Source organism: Cebus imitator, unplaced genomic scaffold, assembly GCF_001604975.1.
Source record: "Cebus imitator isolate Cc_AM_T3 unplaced genomic scaffold, Cebus_imitator-1.0 Scaffold222, whole genome shotgun sequence".
NCBI lineage: Eukaryota > Metazoa > Chordata > Mammalia > Primates > Cebidae > Cebus > Cebus imitator.
This window is the reverse complement of record NW_016107537.1, coordinates 2,659,886-2,685,614: the sequence shown is the minus strand read 5'-3', so window position 1 is coordinate 2,685,614 and position 25,729 is coordinate 2,659,886. Positions and strand designations below refer to the sequence as shown.

The following is a 25,729-nucleotide window of genomic DNA, read 5'->3' as shown; positions in this document are numbered from 1 at the left end:
AATTTTACCAATTGTCCCAACAATGTCCTTCTCAGGGAAAAAAAAAAAAAAACCATATTTTCTGACTCGAGCCAATGTAGGATTACGCATTGAATTTAGGTGTATTAGCTCTGGCTCTGTTAATCTGGAACTGTTCCTCTGTCTTTGTCTTTTATGACAGTGACATTTTTTAAGGATCACGGCAGTTGTAATTTACAGATTCCCTGAATTTGATTTATCTGTTGTTTCTACATGATGAGACTCACTTTTTGCATTCCTGACAGAAGTGCTCCAGAGGTGATGTGTCTGTCCTCAGTTTGGTACAGCAGGAGGCACACCACGTACATTTGTCCTGTTACTGATGAGGTTCACTTCGATCCAAGATGGTGTCTTCCACTGTGAAGTTAGTACTTCTCCATTTGTAATAGAAGGACAGAGCTTATAAAGGACAAAGAGCTTTTCTTTTTCCCTTATATAGTTATTTAGTGTACCAACTTGGATTCATGGATTCCTGTTTTATTCAATGGACTACAATCCATTACTCTCAATATTTATTTTGATGCTCAGCCTCTTTTTTTTAAAATATATATACTTTAAGTTCTGGGGTACATGTGCAGATCTTGCATGATTGTTACATAGGTATACACATGCCATAGTGGTTTGCTGCCTCCATCCCCCCACCCACCTACATTAAATATTTCTCCTAATGTTATCCCTCCCCAATCTCCCTACCCCTTGCTATCAGTTTCTTAAAGATTTGGTAGGAGGCACCAGTAGTGCAGGCGCAGGGAGAACCAGTTGTGGGACAAAGCCCAGGGGCTGTGGAGGTGATGGAGCTCTTAAAAGGCATTTGTTGCTGAATGAATGTGGCCAGGGGGCTGCTGACCCTCTCAGCTCCTCCTATGCAAGTCTGCTTTGCAGGGCATTCTTACAAGACTCCAAGCTTATGAGACTCCTAGTGGAGAGTGGGGAAGCTATTGGTAAAGACTGGGTAGCACAGGGAAGATAGTGGGGGGAGGGAAGAGAAGTTCTTTAAGAAGCTAAGTCTTTATTTTGGAATTTGTGAGGAGGTGAGCAGCTTGCCTTTACCTGAGTGGAACAGTGTTTGTACACCTTCTCTTCCTTGTGGGTGGGCACATCATCCCAAGACAGCCAGAACTGTTCTTCTGTAGCTGTTGCCAGTTTCTTTCATCACCCAAACTGTGTTAGAGCATGTGCTGGTTCATCTGCTGCATGCAGTGCCAGCAAGTGTAGATTGCGATCCTCTGTAGGTGTGGAACACAGGTACTAGAAGGATAGTGTCTACTTGGATGGGAGTCTTGACCATGGCCAGGGCTGCAGTCAGAAGCCCTTGGAATGTAATGCTTAGGCTCTTGGAGTAACTGGACCCATTCTGCAACCAACATTCTTCCCCTCTTTCCCCTCCATCCCTTCCACCACCCCTAATACTGAAGCTGGAGTCGTTTACTTTCTGTGGCTTCTTAAGTTCTTTGCAGTGAGGTTGTCCAACTCAAGTCACTTTGAATGCAGGCAGACTGCTCTTGGCTAACAGTGACCTGCGCATGTCCTGGTGGTGGGCAGCGGTGGACAGCAGCACATGAATCTGCTCTCCAGATGAGGCAGGCAGTGAATGAAAACCCTTTCATTGTTTGATCACGCGAAACAGTGATCTTTTGTTTACACTGCCTACTTCCTTCTCTGTCCAGAGCATGTGCAGACATGAATTGATTGAAATGCATGTAGACCCAGTCTAGCCTTGAATCAAAGTAGAGTTGTGAAGGTGGCTTGCAGACTGGTTTTAATGGAAAGAATTTAATGTAAGTGTCATTACATTAGCATTTTCCTATACTGTGTATAAATTTGAAATACTTATATGCTCCCCCTCTTGAGAAGTGAAATCCCCAGTGCTATCTCATTCTCGTTTTTATAAATGATAGTCATTCTTCTGGGAATAATGTACAAAGGCGAGGACTAAAGTTTAGCCTGTTCGGTAATTGCACAAACCGAACACAAACCCAGAGATGTGTGTTCTCGGCATTCTTTTGAGGCCTTCATTAATTGAATGTTGGAATTTAGTAAAATAAATTGCTTTCTGTTACTGGCTGTGAAAAGAATTGTGGAAATCTGCATATCAGTTATTAAATATATGCAATGATAGGTTGCCCCCACACTTCACTCACATGAGTTTCTAAAACGTCAATTTTCATAACAAAAGCAGTCATGAGGAGCTTAGATAAATTGATACCTGCCATTGATCAGTGGCACAGTTTTCAGGTTCAGCAAGCGTTTTCCTTAGAGCTGGAGGGGAGGCAGCTCAGTGTTTGGGTTTAGGAGCCTTCCTTGCCTGTTTCACACCACACCATTTCTATCCCACAAGTGCAATGGCCAGAGGTGATGAGCTCCTTGGTTCTTCCCCTCAGACTTTCAGGAGAACGTGTGGCTGTGATTGTGTGGACTATGGATTGCTGGTTTTCCAAACAGGGGCATTCTGTTGCTCATTGAGGCCAGAATGTGATCTTATAGGCAAACACAGCTCACAGAGAAGTATGGGGACTTTGGGGTCAGACCTAGTACCCTGGCTGTACCCTTAACTTTTAGGAGGCCCATTTTCTGGTCTATCCTTTAGGCATGTAGTGAAGATTAAGTAAGAACATTTAGAGATGGAGCTAGAAAATTCTTATTATCATCATTCTGTTTCCTCTTACTTTGAACTATAATTTAAACATTTTTCAGTGAGTCTTTGGTATTTAGAAAGGGAGATACCAGGAACTCTGTTCGCTGGTCTGTCTTTTAAATACTTTCGAACTGCTTTTTAAACAAGTTGTGTGTTTGACCCTGCTGCACGTGCTGTGTCTGGGTATAGGCAAATATGAGATGAGGCTGAGGCACTGGTGTGTGTTTAAATGGCTGGGTGGGCATTGGACTAAAGGGTTTGTGCTTGTTTGCACCACGTGTGAGTGCTTATCTGTCTGGCAGGTGCCTACCTACACCTGCAGGGCTGCCTTGCAGCTCTGGATCAAGGCCATTAACACATCATGTAACCATGAGGAGATGCAGGTGCCTGGAAGGGGACTTCAGGAGGTCTAACTGGGTTTTTTTTTAATCTCTTCAAGAGGAAACGAAGATGCACACAAACTAAGGCTTGGTCCTGCTGCAGACTTTCAAAAATAATAAGCTTCTCATATCACCCTTCACTAGACTTCTACCACCTGAAACAAAGTGGAGAGGTTTTAGTTGTGGTTAAACTATGTTACGTCTCACTTAGCATTTTTATGAGGCTGGAAGATTTTGGAACAGTGTGTTTCTGCTCTGAATCTAATATTCCAACTACTGGTGGCTCACACAGATGTCAGAACAATCTGTGTCTTCTCTGTGGTTGGCCATAGAACAGTGACAACTTCAGAAGTGGTGGGTGGGAGTTATTCACTTTATTCAGCACCGGGTCTGGAGTCTGACAGGCTAGAGGCCTGCCAAGTGGAGGGATGTGCTGTGCTGCCTGAAGAGCATCAGTGCACAGCCTCACCTGGACATTCACTGGAGAAGGGATTAGTCTCACAAGAAGCCTTAACTATCGTAATTTCTTTGAAATGTTGTGTCAAAAATAGAATAAAAGTTTGGTTTATGCAAATGTAGTTTTTATCTGACTTATGAAGTCCACATTGTCACCATAGCAGATCAACTGCAGTACCATTAGCTTTGCAGCGCTGGGGGAGTGCACTCTCCTGATTTGGGGTGAAGGTACCATGCATCCGGGAGAGAACTTCCCAGTGCCCTTTCCCCAGCTGTGGTGACCTCTAAGTGCATAGGCATAAGCTATGCAAATATCCCTGTTGCCTTGGTGATGAATAGAAAGTGGATTTGGGGTTGGGCAGTATTGCAGCAACTTCCTCTAACACCTGAAAACAGCAGTGCATATGGAACCAGTGCTGAAATACAACTGAGCTGCAGTTTGACTGTGGTTGTTGGTCTGAAAGAGGAGAGAGACCAGATCTTTCTGAGGAGCCCCGCATTGAGCTCACCATATGCTGGGCCTTTTTCTCTCTGACCTCTGTGTCACTCAGTTGCCAGTTAAAATGCTGTTTAGACTGCTGGGTTATGAATGGGTAGTGGGGTGGTATTCTTCTAACAGAATCAGGGGGGTGACTCCTAGTCCCCTCTCCCACCCTGCCATCTTTGATTATAGGAGCACTCAGCAGTGTCCCTGAAGGTGCCGTGACAGCCCCTGGATATTCTCAGGCTCTTAGATGCCCCTTCCAGGCCCTCTTTTCTGCAGCCTGTGGGGATCAGACACCAACCAGAGAGATACTGCTTCCTCAGTTGCCTGAGCTTGGAGCAGAGATTCCCCTCTGTCCTTCCTGCTCTCACAGTCCAAAATTCAGTCTCCTACAACATGTTGACACTTAAATATATATATATTTTTTAAAGTTTCAGGACATCTTATACATTCAATGTTTAAATTCTATAAGAAACAAGTTTTTGAGTAAGTTAAATTCCTTTGCATCTCAGAGTTCTTTAGGTATACCTTGCTTTTTGAATGCCTCTTAGAATTAGGAATTAAGCTTGCTTTGATATGACAGATTGTCATTTTTTTCCTTGTTACTTTGACTGCCAGGAAACTCTTAACTAAACTGTGGCTCTCTTGCAGCATATCTCACCCCTGATTCCCAGATAACTCCTTGATGTCATTTCTGATCTTAGCCTTTTTAAAAATTGCGTCATATACATTTGTGCTTTTTTTTAAGTCCCCCCTTGAATGATGCTGTGCCTGTGTCTGTGTTGTACTTACTTAATTCTTTGGCCCAATGGGTGTGGGCCCTGCCTTTGAAGCGTGGGTGGATGGGCTGTTCTGTGAGCTGTGTTGTAGGAATCACTTCGTGATTCTCAATTCTCACTCCAGAAGCTCTGTGACCTCAGCTCAGCCTGAAACAAGGCCCCTTCAGGTCTGAGGAGCAATGAGCCCTTCCTGGCACAGGCACAGGGCATTTGAGGAGGTAAGGTGCTGGCCTGAAAGGCCTTGTTTAACTTCTGTCTTGCTTCTGGCATTCCATCTTCATGTGGGCCAAGAGTACCCATCCTGTCCTACCACTGTTTTGTGCTGCCCCTCCAGTCATTTGCCTGGCCCCTGTGTCACTGGCTGCAAAACAGCATAGGGATTGCTATCCTGGCACTCAGGTTGTTGTGGAGACCAAAAAGCATGGGCTAGGTCATTTCATTTAGTGATGGCCTTGGCAGCTCTGTCCCCAAGCTTGGACACACAAAGTCCAAAGGCCTGGAGTGCCGTAAGCAGCTTTACAGAGGCTGGACTCCTTCCTCTCTCTCTGCCAGAGAGTGAAGCTAAATCCGAAGCTGCATTCTATAGGTGTCTGGTGGTCAACCTGACCAGTTCCCTGGGGCCAGGCCCTCTTTCGTTTTCCAAGCATCTGCTTCCCTGGACTGAGCAAGAGAATGTTGTTCTGCTGCGATTATTTTGGCATTAGAGTGTCATTAAATTCCCTGACACTTCCTTGGTTATCTCAAGTGTAAATTGAAGATGCTCCTGCCTTGCACTCAGTGTTCCTTGCCGCAGTGGCAGCACCAGTCCCTGGCAAGGCCCAAGAACCACACTGGGGCATTCCTGTGGCACAGCTCCTCCCCAGCTGCCACCCAGATGAGCTTGTGCCATCTGGTGTCACGGGGATATGTGAAGAACTATTTAGGAATTCCCTATCAAATGGTCTTGACACCATCTCAAAGACCATTCTTCAAATCTTCAGAGAAAGGGTGCCTATGTCTATACTGAGGAAACTTGTAGACATAGAATCTTATGCCTTTCCACTTAGAGGGCACAGTGTATGGGGGAGCAGTCCTACAACTTGGCATAATTTTTCCTTCTGGTTTTGATAATACCCCCTATTTAAACTATCTTTACTGAACTGCTGGCCCCTTCTGCCTGTTGGCCTTGCTGCCTCTGCCCAGCTTTTCTCTCCACCTCCAGGCCCATTCTTCTCTTGTCTTTCCAAGAAACTCTCCTCTTCCTTAGGAGCTTGGTGTGGTGATTCACCCTCGTGCCTTCCTGCCCCGGTCCCCCCACTTCCTCTCTGGCCAGTGCTTTTTTTCTGTCTCATTTTATTTGCTCCTGTATTGTCCTTGCCTTACTGTTGTGTTTACTATCTTGTGCTGGCGACTGGCGACACAGCTATCACCGTCAGACTTGATGGGTACACAGACATGTGCCTTGAAGTCAGGCCCTCCACATGATGCCAGCCAGCATCAGGGCCACTGGAGCCTCTTACCCTGAGAGGGACAGGGGCAGTCAGGAACTGGTTCCTGGAGGGACACACAAGGTTGTGAATGTTGAAGGAGTCATCTTCTGGACACATGGGATGGCCACAAAAGGCAGTTACTTCCAGGTAACCCAGACTTCATATAGCTCCTGATTTAGACCATGGCGATTACAATACCCAACTGGATGGGGCCCTCCTCTTTGTACACTTGTGATTTTGCGTTGTGTGTGTGTGTGGAGAGAAAGAGTGAGAGAGGAGAGAACTGTAGTATATGGTCACTTAAATTGTAACTTAGTAGCATATTTAGTCTTTAAAAATAATCTTCTTCACCCAAATGAGTTATTATATCTTTCCAAAGTATTTTTGCAATTTAGACTAAAACAGTTACCCAACTCTGTAAAAAGGATTATTTTCACATAAAAGGTGAAAGACTGAGGATTATAGATAAGCATCAGTGAAAGGGTGTGTTCGTCAGCTAGGGCTGCTGTACAGAGTTCCAGAGAGACTGGGTGGCTCACACAATAAGAATTTATTTTTCCCGGTTCTGGAGGCTGGAAGTCTGTGCTCATGATGCAGACTTAGCCTCCATCATCCCCCTTGTCTTCACATGGTCTTCCCTGGTGGGTTTCTGTGTCCTGATTGTCTCTTACAAGGGCACCTTGGATTAGAGCCTGCCCCAGTGACCTCATTTTAACTTAATTACCTTATTGATGACCCCCATCTGCACCTACAGTCATAGTTTGGGGTCCTGGAGATTAGGACTGCAACAGATGAATTGAAGGGACACAGTTCAGCCCATGAAGAGGAGGACACCCAGAAGTTTCAGGAGGGAGTAGAATGTCTTCCCTGATGGTGTTTATTTTAGTTTTTTTTTTAGAAATGCTTTTAGTCAGGAAAGACAATATGTCTTTTTTGTATTATCCACTCTAGGCATGGCAGAACTTAAATGCACTTTTGATTCATAGATATCTCTTCCATCTGATTGAGAATCACTGTAGCAGATGCAGTCTTAATTGGATGCGAGGTGGAAGGCCAGCTCTGCAGACACACCAGGTCTCAGGAAGATGGTCCAGGCATCACTGTGGAGGCTTCTCTTAGGGGTGTATATTGTCTTAGCCCACATCAAATGCAAGGGACCACTCACACAGCAAACGACATTGCTTAGCTCAGTCTTAGTGTCATACTTGCCTTTAACTGACAGCTCCCCAATAATGCAGGGATTGTCATTTTTAGTCCTGAATTTGCAGTTCCATCTTTGACGTAATACCCTGTCCAGAAGCCACTGGGTATGCCCTTACTTTGACCTTTCACCAGTGCATTCCATCTTAAGGGGCTTTCTCTAATTGCTTCAGACTCCCTCCCGACCCCTAACGCCACCCCAAAACCAAAGGCCCTTGTTTAGGATCTGAACTGTAGCAGCCGTTCCTCACGTATCTAGATCAGAGGGAGATCTCACTGTAGCTGGCTGAAGCTGTTGGCGCTTTGAGCAGCATTGAGCCATCAGTCCTAGTTCTACATCTTCACCCCACTGCAACTTTTGGCCACTTGCCCCAGTTTAGTGTCACCCAGGTCCCGGCCATAAGCCACAGTAATTTTTATGGCTGCAGGTATTAGAGGACAGCCAGTCTGCCCATTTTCCAGCTGTCTTCCACAGGACGGGTGTATGCTTCGAGCCAACAGAAGCTCCAGCCGGCCGTGCCAGCTGTCAAGTGCTTTCTGGGCTGGCATGGCTCTTTGAATCAGTGGTAATGGCTTCCTCTGTTGAATGTCATCCAAAAGCAATTGCCTTTCAGCTTAAGAGTGTATGCCATGTTGTCATGCCCGTTGTCTAAGAGGGCAGGCATCCTTGTGCCCTTGCAGACTGGAAATGCTGTAGCATCTTCTCATGGGTCAGGGATCAGGTGTTCCTTTTGCCAAAGTTTCCTGAATCTTCCCCACCCTCTCCAGCATGTGTTTGAACACCCTGTATCCTTTACGTTTAAGATAAGCAGAACTCTTAAGAAACTTGGAAAGATTCTCTCATGAAGTGACTTCTACTTAAGCTTGGTCACGGCCTCCTGCTGTCCTCAAAGAGTGAGTGGGAGATTTCTTCCCTCGGATGCCGCCAGTGCTGGAATATGAAACTTCCCAAGTGTCAGCAGTTGGGGTCTGCCCTTCACATGACCCAGTCCCCTGTTGACTGTGAACATCCAGTCAGCCCCATTTTCTGGCCATGCTGAGTATGGCAATGACACCAGATTGGCACAGAACTTCTCTGCCTGAATTGATTACTTAGCACATCATAGCATACACTTTCTTCATTTTGGTAAGTTGTGGTTTTATTTTGAATAAGTCTCTTTCAACCTATTAATATAAGTCTACACTAAAATTAACCTTCCCCTAAATTATTCTCACACAGAGGCAGCAAAGTAATTTTGAAAGTTAAATCAAAACAAAGCAATCTTCTGTGTAAAACAGATAAAAATCACAGACTGTGGTTACAGAGTGCCTCTACAGGAATCGCTTACATAAAGCTGATTTCCTCCAATCTTGTTATGGAAAGGAAAAGGGGAAATGCCCTGGCCTTATCACAATCCCATTCTGTCAAACAAGCGCGGCAGAGCCTGTGTAAACAGTGGAGCTGCAGCTGCAGCTGGTGTCTGTGGGGGCTATTCAGGGTCTGAGGGGACAGTTGTCTCAGTCTGATTCATGGCCGGTGGTTCCCGCGCCGGTGTGTCGGAGGCATCCCGTACCCAATGAGAAGGGGGTTTGTGGAGAGACAGTCACGTAGCCCGGTCTCATGTGGATTAGTCATTAAGAAATGGCCACGGCAGATTTCAGACTTGAACAGTGAACCAGGTTGTAGCTCGTGGCATCGAGGCTGATGTATTGTGTTGCCACCTTTGGCGACTCCGAATTGATACCTTGCACTACCCACAAAATGGATTAGAACCAGAAGGTGGGTGCTTCGGAAGACCTGAGGACACTGAAAGCATTGAATAAGCTGGTGATTTCCTTTTGAACAGTTTCACAGCTTGTAACAAACATATGCTGGTCATTGGCACAGAGGCTTTTTTATGTTCTGAATTACTCTTTCCTCCCCACACTGGGAGGGTGGGAGGATAGGGGTTGACATTGCCTGTGTCTGTGACCATAGGCACCCCTCTGGGTCACAGTGTTTATCACAGCCTAGCCGCCAGAGGCACAATGGCGAATCACTGCGCCACTTTATTTAGCTTTTTAGGGCAGATTATTCCAAATCACTGGTTTCTGAAATAAATTACAGCTACCAGAAATTCACCCCATGGGGAATCTGCAGCATGTTTGAATGTCAATTAACGTGGGTGGTAAGATAGTTTCTTACATCCTGTTTGAATTTTCCAAACATTCTTTTGGGTGCTTTTTTTTCTATTTTTAGGAGTAAATCATTTGTATGCCTGCCCTTCAGGGATGTCTTCCCCTTTAGAAGGCAGGGAAAGGAAATGAGTTTTCTTCGTTATCTCAGGGAAGAATCCTGCTTAGTGACAGTGCTCTTGAAGAGGAGCCTTTCGTGTTGATTAAGATGGGATTGGTTGTTCACTTAAATATGGGCACTCTCCCCTCCCTACCCCCAAATTAGGGAGAAACTAAGAAGCTTTCCTTTTGTTGTTGCAGGTATTTTTGAATAATTACCAAGCAGCCGAAGACCACCCACACATGGTTATCTTACGACTGTTACGTTACATTGTCCGCCTGGTGTGGAGAATGCATTGACGGGTTCTTTGTGGAGCCGAGATACGTGCAGACATTTCGCTTGTTCAGACCAACAAGCCCCAGTGCCACAGTCTCCTGGTGCCATTCTTATGCAGCCAGCGGTTCTCTCGTGGAGGGGCAGGTGACGTGTTCAGAAAACACTGGGCTGGATGGGGACTTGACCTTTCTGTTTATCACCACGCAGCAGAATTTCTAATGGAAGTTTGTTGTGAATGTAAAGGAGGGAGCATTCTTGGCTTTTTAATGTACAAACCATGGTTTTTTAGAGCAGGATTTTGTGTAAGAATGGTGTTTACATGCAGTGTGTCTTCCCCCTCACCTTCTTTAATGAGAACAGGTTTGTCAAAAAGGAAATGAAACTTTTTAACCAACTTGTGAATGATTTTTGTATTAAAATTTTAAGAACCTATTGCCTATTCTCAGAGGATTATGTAAACTCTGCAGTAGAAACTGAGCCAGCTAACTTATAAAGCTGCCTTAGTTTATTTTTAGAGATTACTGTACAGAATTTTTAAACAGGGAGAGGGTGTGATATACTCCCTCCCTTCCCTACTATTGCCTCTTTGACCTTTTTAAATTATTTTTATTAATACCAAAAGAGTTCTTTTGAAATGGAACTGATTAAAGGGCAGAGGGTCTGTTGTCAGCCTGCATTGATATGCCAGTCCCATTTGTAAATATTTACGTAGCTTTATAAATTCAGTTGCATCTGTGGCAAAATTTCAGACTATTTTTGTGTCTTTCCTCATCACTTTGTGATGCGCCTCCAATCTGGACTCAGATGCATAGATTTGGTCCAGTGTATTTTCATGATCAAGTGAAACTGAGTCAGAACAAGAGTTAATATCTGCCTGTATCATGCACAGTTCAATCGATCTATTAATAGCTGACTGGGAAGCATTTGGTGTTGGTTTTTGTTCCATTTTGATGGGCATGTTATTTGGAAGTATTCTGAAGAGGAGGCAATAGCAGTAATAACAGCAGACTTAAGTGCCGTGCCCTTTGTGCTGCTGGCTTTCTGGTGCAGGCTTTCCCATGGTCAGAGGATGCACTGTCAGCATCAGGTCCCAGAGGGTCATCGTGCCCAATACAGCAGAGTCCAGCTGCAGCATCCAGCTCATGCCCTCATGGGAATTGGCACAGGCTTGGGACAGGGCTTTTGACAGCCATTTGCTTGGCCTCTTACAATTTAGTCTAACTCAGAGCCCACTGGCCTTCGCTCCTCTAAATTCACTTTGAAACATAAGCTTCAGCCCACTTCCACCAGCACCATAAAAGAAGTCTCCCGGGTAGAAGTCTGTTTTTTTCATTCTTCCAGGACAGTTGGATATTGTCAGGCCACTTGTGCCGCCAGCCTTGCCGTGAGGGTGTCCTTTCTCTGTGCCTGCTCCTAGGAGTGCAGTGGAAGGAAGCCAGCCACACACTGGTCAGTCATTTCAGAGGCAGCAGACACCCAGGGAGACCCAAGAAAGAGACAGGTTAGGGAGCAGTGAAAGTGAGGAGTGAAGGCAATTCTGTGAGCTCTGTAACTCTTACAGTTGTTGAAAACTCCAATCATTAAACAACTTTTTAAAGAAATAACTAAATTTTCAAATGAGTCAGCAGTGCCAGCAACTAGTGTGTTTAGTTTTGCCCAATAGAAGGGCTAGCATGTTCATATTATTTAAATTAGGTGGAAAAATCTAAACATTTGTATCTTCATAATTTAAGAAAGGTATGTATATGTATAGCAAATACATATACACTTTTTCCTTTAGGTAGAGCTGATTTAATTCCAAATACTCTTCATTTAAAAAATTTCCTTTTCTCAAGAATCTCCTTGGGATTTTGACTTACTTGTAAAGCTGTGTTGGAGCTCAGCTTGTTCGCTGATGTGTCTCCAGCCTATTTGTAGGATCACACAAAGCCCACAGTTATAAGCGGTGGTAGGATTGCAGCCGTGGGCTTGCTGGACACACACACACACACCAAAGACATATTTGGTTCTGGGCGCCCCCTCCCAGGATCCCTGTACTCATGTGCCAGTCTCCTGACTAGAGCACTTTACTCTGTTTCCTCAGTCCTGCAGCCCCTGGGAGCACACGGTGGGGGCAGCCCTGGGCCAGGCGCCGGAGGCCTTGCCCAGTGCTGCCCGGGGGCCATGTGCACCACGGCCTCCAGGCTGGTTGTGGAAACAGTTCCTGAGGAAATTAGAGATTCTATGAATTGTAGGAGCATTAAAGAACAGGCTGTTGGCACCGGAACTTTAAGCGATGACTGGATGTCTCTGTACTGTATGTATCTGGTTATCAAGATGCCTCTGTGCAGAAAGTATGCCTCCCATGGGTATACATTTTACCTTTTTAAAAATTTTTTGTAGAAAAAATAATTAAATCCCCTTTTTGGAAACTTAATGCGGGTTTTGTGCCTTGACAACCTCTCCCCATGTGAGGTTTGTAAAAAGTGTCCTGTGACTTAACACAAATGCAATAAACACATACAAAATAGCTTCATGAGTTATTCTTCAGATGTCCTTCCCAGAAACAAGTTGATCAAGAAATTTGGGGGTGGGGGTTGTGGAGAAATCAAGTTTAAAATTCCTTCCAATTAAAAAAAGAAAAAACAGTGGAATAAAATTGTCTGCCATTTCCCCTTCTTAATGTATATATTGTGACTATTTATTAGATTAGTAGGTCATATTTTACTTATGAACTGAGCCAAATGTCTGTGTGCAATTATGTTTCCTTTACCTTTCTTGTAAAATTTTGTACAGCATAAATGAGTAAAAAAAAAAAAAAAAATCACTGTTTTTCTAAACTTTTTCAGAATCGAGGATTTGTAAATATTGTAGATTCTTTTTCTGTGTTATGTGTCCTACTGTTTCATAATGCTGTAACTTGTAGAAATATTGTATATTTATTTTCTGCTTATTTAATGTCTTAAGTTCTGGAAAGTATTAACATCCCTGTCTCCCACAGCCCCCACCATCCCACGAAGTTAACTCCCAAGAGGTGTGGGGGGTGTCTGGACACCTCACTGCAGGCCACATGGTCCTCCAGGGTGGCTCTCCAGCTTTGGGTCCTGGTATTTCCAGTCAAGTGGGTTTCAATTCTTGGGCTTTGCTGCCCTTATAATGAAGGGTATGTTTGATGCCAATGAGAAACTCAATCTGGCAGGCTACAAAAATCTACCCCAAGAAATACCCAGCAACCTTCTGTTTGTTCCAAAGCAGCTAGCTTCTCATACAAGCAAATTTTGCTGACTCCAGGCTTTATCTTTAGGAAAACAAACCAACAAACAAAATCAAAGTATTATCAGCAGGTGGGAAAGATTTTTCTATTGAAAATTTATCCCTGAAAACTCAGTGTTTAAAAAAAAATAAAAATGTGCCACTTCCAGAGGTGCTGCCTTGCAGTTGTTCAGGGCTGGGACTGGGCCCCACAAGGGGACAAGGTGGGGCTGGTGGCTCCTGCCTCAGGACCACCTTGGGCCACCAACCCCTTCTGAGTAGGGGTTGTGAATAGTTGGGTTTTCCCCCATCTGCTGTGTGACTTCCTATGCTTTGAGGTTGGACTAAATCGTCTTCAGGAGCTAATTCACTGTACAGTCCTCCCCACACCCCACCCATTTGCTCACTGCATTTGGTCAGCCTGCTTCTTCAGGTCAACGCCCTCCTTCCGATTCTCCATCTCCTTCAAGGGAGGTTAGGGCCCCACTGGACTAGGTGTCAAGATGTGAAAGCTAATGGAAGCTTTAAGAAGAATTCTTGGTAGTTCCATGCAGGTGGTTCTGCCATCCCTACTAATTTAGCCTGGTGCTTGTGTGTGTCCACTCACATACACGTGTGTGTTTGGGGGTGTGTCTACACATGACGCTAAATCAATTAGGGTCTACTCTAAACAGCATTGTGTGTTAGAAGCATCCTCAAGCTCCCAGCTAAGTAACTTGACTACTTTTATTTGGGAATTTCGGACTGTAGAAGCTGTTTTATGTTTTATGTCCAGATTCTGTGACCACTAGTTACTGTATCGGAACTCATCAGGTACCCACTTATAAATAGCACTGATCTGTCTGTATACTGATCCATCACTAACCTGTTTTCTAGGACCCAGCATATGTAGCATTTGTATTGCAGTTTCCCTGGCTTACTTGTGTTTTGCACTGATGAATTTTGACAGGGTAATTGCCACTTTACTTGTGCAATACTGCTGTAAATAACTGCAGATTTTTAAAGAAACTCAATCTTTTATGTTCTTAATGAATTTTATATAAATAAAACTTTCAACTAGTTTTGTTGAGCTGCTTGATTTGTTTGCACAAAATGTCAGAGAAACAGCTGAAATTATATACAAACATGTACATGCCCACACATCTGCCGTTATCAGTCATAAAACGTAGCTGTGTGTAGCTCTTATTTATTTTTGCTCGAAGATTAATCTGTGCAGTACACTTAAAAGCAAACCAGTCTTTAAAGTTTTGATGTGGCTGGTGTGACTGCTAGCAAAGTATTCTGACTGCATACTCAGACGTGACTCAGCACTTGGGTGGGGAGTGTGGGGGAAGGGGAGGTGTACTAGGAGCCGGCTCTGCATGTGTTGATGGCAGCTGCACAGCCATCTTACCCCATCCACCCCATAGAAAGGGCTTGTCTGCAGCACCTGCTCGGAGTCAAAGGGGCCACGCAAACATACCTAGACCCTGGATGTGAAGTGATGACCAGGAACCGCTAAGTTCCCACCCCTGTCATACAGGGTGGAAGGGAATTGCCTTAGGAATGAGTGAGAGAAATTAAAGCCTTGTTTGGGGATACAGTTGATAAAAATCTAGTAAGAAAGTACTTATTTGCCACGTTTATTCTTAGTGCTGGGAAAGTGAAAGAGACTCAGCTTCATTTTAGACTAATAATTTGTTAATGCATTTGATCAGGTGAGCAGTACATGAATATGGTCTTGTAAATTTATTTATTTCAAATTGTATTTGTTTCAAATCAAGTTGTTCTTAATCCTACCTCCTGAGGCAGCAGTTTGCATTTTCCTGGACCCTTAATCTGCACAGAGAGAGAGAGAGAGAGAGAGTTTATGTGTGTGTGTGTTTCTAAGACAGCAGTTTTGCTTTTCTATAAGTGCCATGTGGGTAACCCCCCCTTCTGGGACCCTTAATCTGCAAAGTGTGTGTCTGTGTGTGTGTGTGTGTGTGTGTGTGTGTGTGTCTACACTTACACAGAAGTTTTGCTTTTCTGTAAGTGCCATGTAGGTAACCCCTCTTCTGGGCACCAAGGAAGGAGAGCTAGGCAGACTCCCAGAACTATTAGAGCCTGAAGAATAATTTACTGCTCATTTACATCCTTCTATATGATCCTTTTATATAATCATATCTTAGTTTGTAGTTCGAGGAGTATCTAGAGCAGACATGGTATAGAGCACAAACTAGGGAAAAACAACCATACCAAGAGGACAAGAATCAACGGCCCAGGTGGTAGTGCCTCTGCCTGAAAGGGCATGCACTACATGGCAGGCCGGCCCAGGTGTACAGATACCTGCTGTATGGCAGGCTTGGAGCAAGAGTCACTTCTCCTGTAAGGGAGTTATAGTATCTTCCGTCCAGTTCTTGTGGAAAGCTGGCCTCAGGCTGGCAATCCCTCGAACATCCGAGGGCTTAAAAACCCTCTGGTATAATCGTGACTCGTGGCTGTATACCCTGTTAGCTCTTGCTACTGTACTGACTTGAAACATCCTCCCATAGAAAACCTTAGAAGTTGCCTGCCCCTGCGTAAGAGATGTTGCATACTGCACCCTCGTTGCTGCACACTGCCCACTTCCTTCTCTCGGTGACTTAATGGGGATGGGCCCCTTGTTTATTGCTCACATGATTGTCGTGACCCTATCACTATCCTTAAGATGACCTCACTCACTACCTTTCCCCCTCCCACCACCCTATACCAAATAAATACAGACACATCTGGATGCTCGGGGCCTCGGCTGTCTCTGCTTGTAAGTGACATTGGCCCCCTGAGCCCAGCTGCTCTTATCCAGTCTTTTGGTGTCTTGTCTCCTTATTTCTCGGATCCAGCGCCTCAACACAGTGAGAGGGGACACCCCATGACCCTAGTATGTCTGGACCCTACATGTCATGGCTCTGTATGTGGTTCTGTCTTAGCAATAGGTCACATGTCTTTCCTTAGTGACTCCACTTCATACTAACTACTGCCAGAGCACAAGCATAGAGTTTGCTCTATGAGTTGCCTTTTTTCCCCAACCTTTTATTATAAAAACTTTCAAACATTCAGAAAAGCCAAAATGAGTTTTACAGAGAACACCGAATACCCTCACTCCCTTTAACTTTTACTACCTTTGCATTATCATGTATTCATCTACTAATCTGGCTTATTTTTTGGTGCCTTTCAAAATAAGTTGTAGTCACCAGTGCTCTTATCCCCAAATACTTCAGCATCATTTAGAGTTCATTAGTTTTTTTTCTAATTTTTGTTTCCAAAGATAAAATTTACATAAAGTAAAACAAATCCTATGTGTGCATTTGCTAAATTTGACCAAGAATACAGCTGTTTCTCAAACCCTTGTCAAGATAAAGAACACTACCATAACTTCCAGAAAGTTACCTCCTTCTCCTTCCCAGGTAATCCCTCCTCTCCTGTCCCCAGGGGTAACTAACTTCTGCTCTGAAGTTCTTTTCCATCAAAAATTACTTTTACCTCTTTCTGAACTTTGTATTAATGGAACCTTACAGTATATGGCCTTTTGTTTCATGTCTGGTTTCTTTGGCTCAGCATATGAGATCCATGTTAAAATTATCAGTAATTTTTTTCCTTTTTATTACTGAGTGGTGGTCTATTGTGTGAACAAACCATGCTTTGTCTATTGTCTTATTAATGAACACCTGAGTTCTTACTAGTTTGGGGCTATGATGAATTAAGTTGCTGTGAATACTCTCATACAAAGCATATGAGTCTTTTTTGTGAACATATGTTTTTATTCTGCTGCATGTTTTTTAATTGCTTGTGGTGTACTTTATGTAGAAGTTGTCACCTTAGAAGTGAAGTTTATCAATCTTTAGTTTCTGTATTTTGTGTCTTAAGACGACAGCTCTATGCTGAAGTTTTAAATATATTTTCTTATGTTTTATTCATATAACCAGTATAGTTTAGGGTTTTTTTTTTATCTTAATCCATCTGGAATTTATTTTTTTAGTGATTTTTCCCCCACAGCCAGCCAGCACTGTTGTCTTTTTGTCCACCAGCCTAAACTGATCCTTTGACAGTATACCAAATTCTCATACATATGGTTCTGTGTCTCAACTCTTCCCTTTTCCTTTGATCCTTTTGCTTAATGTACACTATTTTAATTACTAGAGTTTTACCTGTTCTGAATTTATTGTCTTTATTTTTCAAAATCATTGTGACTATCTTACATTGTCTTTTTATTTGCATCTTAGAATTAGTTGAAGCTTCTTGGAAAGTTCTTTGGAGGTCTCATTTAGGATTACAGTGACCCTTGGTTTAGGGAAGAATTGCCATTTTTCCAAATGTTGTCAAGATTTGTAATACTTTTATCCATTGATTATGTTTGGTTTTGGATGCTTTTAGTACACTTGATTTTTCTTCCTATAAATCCCGCACATTTCCAGTTTGCTTTTTCTGGGAAGGGGGGAGGATGTCTGGTATCCAGCCCTTATCTTCGCCGCAGTTTCCCTTTGTGTGCCTGCCTGCCCCTGCCTCTGCCACCTCTCAAACTTTCTCTCCCTGCCCGAGGTACCGCTGAGGGCAGGCCCGCGGCCTAATGCTTGGCTGATAAAATGCACTTCCCAGCACTTTGACTCTGGAGCAAGTGAGGCAAGGAGGGGCCCTCTGGAGGGCAGCACCCTTGAAGCTGCAGGAGGACGTTAGTGATCTTGGCCATGGTAACCGGCTGCCCAGCCACCGGCACCCTGGGCCCTGTCTCTGAGCTGCCTGCTGGACTATGCAACGGGCGCCTACCCTCCAGCATGTTCTTTTTCCTTGTGCTAAATAGCTAGGGCTGGTTTCTGTTGCTGCACTGACTCATTCCTACCTGTCAGAAGGACCAGATAAAAAGGTTGCATGAAGTTCTCTTTAAACAAGATGAATTAGAAGGTGTAGGGTGATGGGCTGATTATGACGGTCTCCTCTGGCGAGACCAGAATTGGGCTGTGAGGAGAGCAGAAATAACAAGGAAAAAGGTGGTCTCTAATCTTTTTGGGTGACTTAAACCACTTGCTGTTTTTTCCTGGAAACTATGTTTCCTGAGGTAACCCCTAAGTCCTTAGAAGCTTGTATTACCGAGGAGAAGATATATTAGAATATTAAAGGCCCTTGTTTCTGGATGTGTTATAGAGTGATTACATGTATTATAGAAAAGGACCCAGGAAGGCATGGTTATAATAACTACTCCGTCTCCATAAAGCAGATTTGGGAAGAGTTAGCTCTTACAATAACCCCTTATCTAATAGCTAAACAAGATCAAACTTGGCCCACCACTCTTAAAAGTACACCGTAAAGCTGTAACGTCTCATTGCAGATATCAGAGAACTTATGCAACCCCATTAAAAATATATTTTAGGTGGTCATTTTCCTAAAATCTCCATCCGAGTATTAAGGTCCTACCATATACTAGACAGATGAGAATATTAAAATGCTTAAAACCAGGGCACAATAAAGAGGCTGTTTTCTTCAAGGTCTCACAATTAGTAAGCAGAAAAATTCTCTAGTGCAGCTCCCAGGGGGAGAGCTGTTTCAGGAGCTTAGAGAAGTGAGAGTGGTGGGCCTGCAGTGCCGTGAGTTGTCTCACCCACTTCCTCCTCATCTCAGGGTCTCCTGTAATGATGCTATAAGGACAGCTAACCATTGGGCACTTGCGACATGTGAAGTACTGTTCAAAGCATCTCATAATTCATTTTCATCTCAGAACAACAGCCCTTTGAAGCAGCTGCTATTACTACCCCAAGTGTCCAGACAGGCAAACCAAGTCATGATGTGGTTAAGCCACTTGCCCAAGGGCATCAGGCTTCTCAGTGGCAGAGCCAGGATGTGAGGCCAGGCAGTGTGGCTCTGCCAGAGCATGGACGTTTGACCACTCTCCTGTTGCCTCGCAGGGCCCATCGGAGCAGAAGCAGCAGAGGGCTGAGACCAGCCAGCCAGGGTCCGCCCCAGACAGGATGCCTGTGCTGCAGCCTTGAATCTGCATAGCTGCCAGCACTCAGAGGACTCATGACTCCATGGCCTGGTCCAGATCCAATGTGAGAATGTGCATGCACAGGCCCAGGTCTCACTTGCATCTCCAGCCACCAGAGCATTTCAGCTTTGCCAGTGCCTCTTCTTGCTGTGGGGCCCTAGTCCTGCACTTGTCATGGATTCTTTTGACCTAACCTGAGGGCCTCCTGTGGACATGTGGGCTGTCCCAAGAGCTCCTGGTTTTCCCCAAGCCTGCTAATTGCCACGCAGACCCCTGACAGGTGTGGCCTCTCTGTGATGGAGGATGTGGACTCCCCTCCTGCCCACTGCCCCAGCCTCACTCTGCCACTGGGGTGGAGCAGCTCCCCAGGCATTTGTTGGGATTTAAGTCCATTTTAATGGAGCCATTGCAGTGCTGAGGTGATGGAGCAAAGGGATCAGAAGCCCCTGGGAGTGGCCTTCCTAGCTAGGAGCCTAGAGTGAGGTCGGGTGGGAAGCAGCTGGTCAGTATCCATCAGTAGCAGAACCCCCACCCCCCAATGCCATTCCTGTCTGGGCCTTAAAATCTTTTCTCTCTGGACCGGGAGCAGGAAATTGTTCTGAACCCAGAGCCTTCCAAGCCCTCCACATCTTACCCCACCTGCCAGGCACATACTGCCTGTGGCTCTACACTGTGTTTGAGATGCAGCCCCAGCTGGGTGCACATGTTCCTTTTGCTTGTCTCAACCTGGTGCACGCCTTCCCTAGGGCGCCAGTGGAGGGCAGGGCTTGGGGTTCAGATCTTTGAGTACCCCATGGATCCAACTTTGCAGTGAATCCTATAGAGAGCAGGCAGGACTGGACTCCCTGGGGGCTCAGGGAGGCCATCATCCCCAGGAGCTGCTGTTTGCTTTCAAAGAGCTGGAGCTGCTCCGGTCTTCTTCTTTCCCTTATAAAAAAATGTAATGAGGTACAAGTACACACAGGGAAGCATACAGCTTTCACAGCCGACTTTACACATTTCTACAGCCAAGGATTTGTCTCCCCAGTGAAGATGCAGAACCTTCCCAAGTTTAAGTGAGAGCAACTTGGTCCTGCCTGCCCAGGCTTGCCCCTGACCTCCTGAGCCTGAGCCTGGAGGCCCCGCAGGACAGGCTGGGGATGCAGGCCTCTAACCTCATCATGGGTAGGTCCTCCAGGGCGCTCAAAGGCCCCTCAAGGACCTTCTAACATGAAAGGGAGCCATCTCCGCTCATGGAGTAGGTTCCAAGGAGTCTCTGACTCAGTCAGAAACTCACCTCAATGTTAATCATAACCTTCAGGCCAATATGTGTCACTTTTTTCTGCTGAGACGCCAGCTACAAAAAGCCCCGACTAGGAGATCAGGTATATTTTCTTAAAAAGTAAATCAATTCTATTACTTTGAATTCTGAAACCTTAAAAGAAGAAAGTGATGGGTCAAAGCTTCCTCAGGCATTGGATGATACTTTGGAAGTCTTTCTGAGGGAAAAAATTTTTTTTTCTCTTCAATGAGTGCCTATAGAATCTCCTTATTTAAGTGTTGGTGAAGGGATTCTATTGTCTCTAACCCAAATAGTCTAAAAGACTTGCATTCATTCATGTATTCACTCACTCGGCAAAAGTTCATTGAGCGTCTATTGTATATCAGGCACAATTTATTCTAAGGGCTCAGGAATTAGCAAGGACAAGCCCCTGCCCTCATGTGGCTGATGTTCAGTGGAGGTCGGAGGCATAAGATAACACACAGGGGAACCAGTGACCAAGACAGTGAAAGGTGCAAGAAATAAACAAGGCAGAGTATGGTGGGCCAGGTGTGGTGGTGGGACCAGAGAAAGGAAGGCCTCTCCTCTGAGGCCTCAGGATGATCAGGAGCAGCCAGAGAAGAGTGGTCCAGACTGAGCCACTAGCGATGTAAAGCCCAGCACAGCAAGTGGGGAGGAAGGGGCTGCATAGAAGACATGAGAGGGAGGAAGCCATGGATTGGGGAGATGGGCTTGAGAATTAGGCCGAGCTGCAGGGCGAGGGGGCATGCCCAAGAGAGGGCTGGCCATACATTCCCAGGACAGTGGAGGGCTCTCGTTATAGGAGCAACATAATCTGACAGAAACTCCAGATTACAGGAGACCAATGGGACATGGTGACTGACTGAATGCAATACACTATCTGGAATTTTCTGTCGCTATAAAATACATGATAGGGGCAAGTGGTCAAATCTGAAGGAAATATGTAGATGTAATAATAATATTGCATCCGTGTTAATTTCCTGATTTTGATCGCTGAACTCTGGTTATGTAAGAGGATGTCCTCATTTTGGGGGGTACACATTGAAGTATTTGGGGGAAAGGAGCACCACATAATTTACTCTCAGTGTTCAGGAAAAAAGTCTGATGAGAAGGTGGCAGTTGGAAGGGAGAAGGATAAAGGAAAATGTGGCCAAATGGTAACATCTGGAAACTCTGGGTAAAGGGTATAAGGAAAGTATCTCTACTATTTTGCAAACTTTTTGTGCATCTGAAACTATTTCAAATTAAAAATTAAAAAATTAAGAGCTATACTTGGATTGTCGCTGTGCCTGGATTGTGTGTGGTTGGGAGCAGAAGTCAGGAGTCCACACTGGGAGACCTGGGATGTGGACAGAGGGGAGACAGGCTTGGGAGGAAGAGGGGAGGTAGGGCTTCCTGATGGGGAAGGTGAGGGAACAGAAGGAATCAAGGATTCTAAAGGATGATTTGGGTCAGAACAATTGGCAGGGTGGCGCTTCCTGAGATTAGCAGCAGGAGTGGGAAGTGGGTTAGGCCAGGAAGGGGCTCGGGTGGAGGAAGAGTGAATGGAGTGCTCTGTTTTGCTGTACCACACTCTCATGAAACACAACACCCGGGAAACAGGGCCTTGAGCATCTGTGAGAGGTGGATGATGGCCCAGTGGCCTGTATGGAGCATCTATGAACACAGGCCAGACAGGGCGCAGGAGGGAGGTCCTCAATCCTGGAGGATGTTAGACTCCCCCACGAGCTTTTACAAAATACCCACACCAGAGGCCCACCTCTCTGAGTCTCTGGTGGGACTACTGTGTCATATTATTTAAGGCTCCTTAAGTGACTCCAGTGTGCAGCTTCGTTTGGGGTCTGCTGAATGACAGCTTGCTCAAAGCTGCCAAGAATGACTCCAACAGTGGCAGGGCAGCCACAGCAGCATCGGTCCAGCGAGCCTCCCTGGGGAGAATGCTCTGAAGGATAGCACTCAGCAAGGTGCTTTCTGCCTGTTTAAATTTCTGTTGTAGTTGCAAAATGATCAATTCTCATTTCTGTTTCCCCCTGCCAATTTGCCCTGGCATAGGCATCCATGCCTCCAGCCAAATTCAAGGTGAGTAGAGGACAGAGTGGACTGCAGGGCCCAAGGCCAAGGCCATGGCAGAGTGGAGGTGAGGTGGCGTCAGGTTGTGAGCCTGGGGCAAGTCTAGTCATCATCTGGTGAGTCACAGCCTGCTATTGACAAACCCAAAGAAGTCGGCGAGGTCAGAGACAAGAGGCAGAGCTGTGGTGTGGACACCAGGAGGGCAAGAGGTGGAAGTGAATCTGTGTGTGGCACAGGCAGTGAACTCGGGTGGATCATGCTGTGCTTGAGCCTGGCTTTCCATAGCTCAGGAGAGTGTGGAGTGTGAGGGGGATCTCATAATTATGCGAAAAGTGTCATCGTCATCCCCTGAAAAATAAGGACAGGAGGATACATGGGGCAGGCTCTGAGAGTGCACATTCAGGTGTGAACACTTAAAGGGGAAAATGAATGATTATTTATATTGGGGAACAGACCACAATGCACATTGCCCCCAGTTAGACACCAAACTCTTCCAGGGGAGCTTCCACTTCTGATTGCTCAATACTGTGCAGAAATGCCCTCCATGGAAGCCTCCATAGACCCACCCTTTCCCCTCCACATCCCTCTCAGGGCCAGACTGCCTACCCCTGCCCCAGCCAGCAAGGCTCAGAACAGTGGCTGCTCCCAGGTAACTCTCAGCCCGACTCCAGCTGCAGTCACCAAGCTCTGGGGATGGCCTTCTGATGGCTTGCAGGTAAATGCTTCCAACCCCTGCTGGAAGATCTTAATAGTAATATTTTAAATTATGTCTCTCTGTCTGTGGGGCTGCAAGCATTAGCCAGTGTCCCTCTGACTCAGCAGGATCCAGCACCTAGTAGGCCCTCCACACACAGTTGTTGGATGGGTGCATGACAGCTCTCTGATGAGGACTCTGGTAAATCGTCTTCTATGAAAGCCCAGCCAGTTCTTGGCCACTTGCCCTTCATCATATGTATGTACTGTTTGCCGTTTTCAAGAGTAGTGAGAACCCGGAGCCTATTCAAATGATAGACCTCTTTAAACAGCAGGTCCAGCCCTTTAGCACAATGGCTCTCCCATTTAGAGTCCCCTTTTTCTTCATGGTAGCCCCTTCTTCCTCCCTCATCTCACCTTTTCAGGCTCTGGGGACACTACTTCTCCTCTCCTTTTTGAAAGCTGGTGCCCAGAGCCATAGTGCTGCCAGGATTCTGATAAATATATTCCCCTGAAGAAAATAACTGACCATGTCTTGATGAATGTACTATCACTGGCTGCTCTGGGTGGCGTGTGCATTTCGGACAATTTAGTTGCTCCTAAACTTGGTGGCTGGTATAAAACAGAAGTCTTCAAGAGTCAAAGAAAAAGGACACATTGGGGAAACAAATGTCAATATCATGGGATCTTTCATGGAGTATGCCATTTGCCGTTCCTTAGAACAACTCAAGCTCACTCTCACCTAAGGCTGCAGCTGCCCGCCTTTTCTAAATCGCCCTTCCCTTGATAGCCACAGGGATGGCGTCTTCAGCAGTCGGGGCTCTGCTTGAATGTCACTTTCCAGTGGTGCCTTCCCTGGTCGCGCCCGCAATCCCACCTTCACTCTTATTATCTGGGCAGCAGGCTTTGCAAACACTCTGGGAGCTCCAGGTCTAATGTGTGCTAGAACCTGGGATTATTAGACCTGGGGGTGGCTATGGGATGATTGATAGGGAAGGACTCAGGTCCTAATCTCTGGGGGTCTTGTGGTTGGCAAGGCCTGTACTATATGCTCCATGAGAATAAGAGCTGTGTGAACGTCATCCTTGTGTCCCTAGCATTGACACATAGTAGGTGCTCAGGGAACGTCTGTGAGATGACATAGCTCTTGCTTCTTGAAGAGTGTGCCTACCCTAGCAGCCTGGACAAGGTAAAGAAATACTAAGTTGGGTGGGAATGAGAGAGGCTCCCCATCTTCCTCTAGACCCCCTGATAGCATCCCTCTGTGGGACCCTGTCATATATGGCCTTTCACAGTGCACCCATAGGCAGCACCCAGACAGAAGTTGCTCAAAACTTCCCTCCAGAGGAAATCAGGCATAAAGTGCTTGCTGGCCATCAAGCCAGGGCAGCCCTGGGGCACAGTGGCTGTTTTCCGATGGTGTCTGGCAAGAGGCCTCTGGGAGCTCTTTCTCAATGGAAGCGGGCTCTCACATCATTACAGGTCACATCCCTGTCGCTTCAACCTGGTTCAACCCACAGGACTGACCTGCCTAGCAGGGCTGTGAAGGTTTAGGCAGACAGACAGACAGATAGACAAAGGGCCTAAGGTGTAAGGGAGTAGACTTACCCTTGTGACCAAAACCCTATGTGTGGCCAGCGTGGCCGATTACTCATGGTCTGGGGAGGAGGGACTGTCTGATCTAGAGGTAAAGTCTAACCCATGGAGTCCAAAGCAATGGGAAAGGAGTCCCGTGTGGATTAAATAAACACATTCCCGCCTGTAGATCCCCTTCTCTAAATGCATAAGGCAGATATACAAGCTGAAGGACTTTGGACTCAGTGAGTTGTGGCTTATGTAAACAATACCACACTGACTTAAAAATAATACACGAGGCAGGAAAAAAAACTACTTTCATTGTTATAAAACTGAACTAAGATTACATTTTTTCCCCTTGTAATTGCTTCTCAGGTCCGTAAATAGACCTTATTATAAAGAGTTGGGGAGGGGAACAGCAAATCAAGATAAAGTACAACCTTTTTTTACATTATTTATGGGGTGTTTTTTTTTGTGATCTTAACTCTTTGAAGAACTGAAGGACTATATCAAGCAAGTTAAATGGTTTCATTCTAAGAAATATCAAATAAAACCCTAATTTCAGAGAGGCAGAACTCTAGCAGTGTTCCCAAATGCCAAGAACTTTCTATGTCATGTTTTCTGGGACTTAAGTTATTCTCCTTAAACCTGCCATGATTTTGTTGAAAAATATCCAAAGTGGATGCAAGCCTTGCCCAGGGAGAGTATCCTGAATGTGTGATTCCCGTTTTCTACAACTCAGTGAGAGAGGAAGACGCTGACCAAGAGGAGAGCAATGATCACTGCTCAGCAGAGAGCACCTTCTCAGGGACTTGGCATTTGAAACTGACAAGACATTGATCTCAGTTGGTCAGCTGAATTACCTACTCTTCTTGGCTGTCTCTTCCCCATTCTAGCCATTCTCTGTGAGTTTAGTTTTTTTTTTTTTTTTTTTTTTTTTTTTTTTTTTTTTT

The 25,729-nt window shown here is 45.3% G+C and overlaps 1 protein-coding gene across 15 annotated transcripts in view; it reads left to right on the top strand.

Moving 5' to 3' along the window:
- BCL2L11 (BCL2 like 11) overlaps positions 1-25,729 on the top strand; it is a 73,474-nt gene that overhangs the window by 32,552 nt on the left and 15,193 nt on the right. For 8 of the 15 annotated variants that reach the window (XR_001831216.2, XM_017549843.2, XM_017549839.2 and 5 more), the window contains one exon: positions 9,876-14,243. The exons of the other annotated variants lie outside the window; for them this stretch is intronic. Coding sequence is in view for 7 of the 8 variants with exons in the window: in XM_017549843.2 (XP_017405332.1) it covers positions 9,876-9,974 (99 nt within the window). In the remaining variant the exon portion in view is untranslated. Of the gene's footprint in view, positions 1-9,875; positions 14,244-25,729 lie in introns of those variants that run through there. 15 annotated transcript variants of the gene reach the window in all.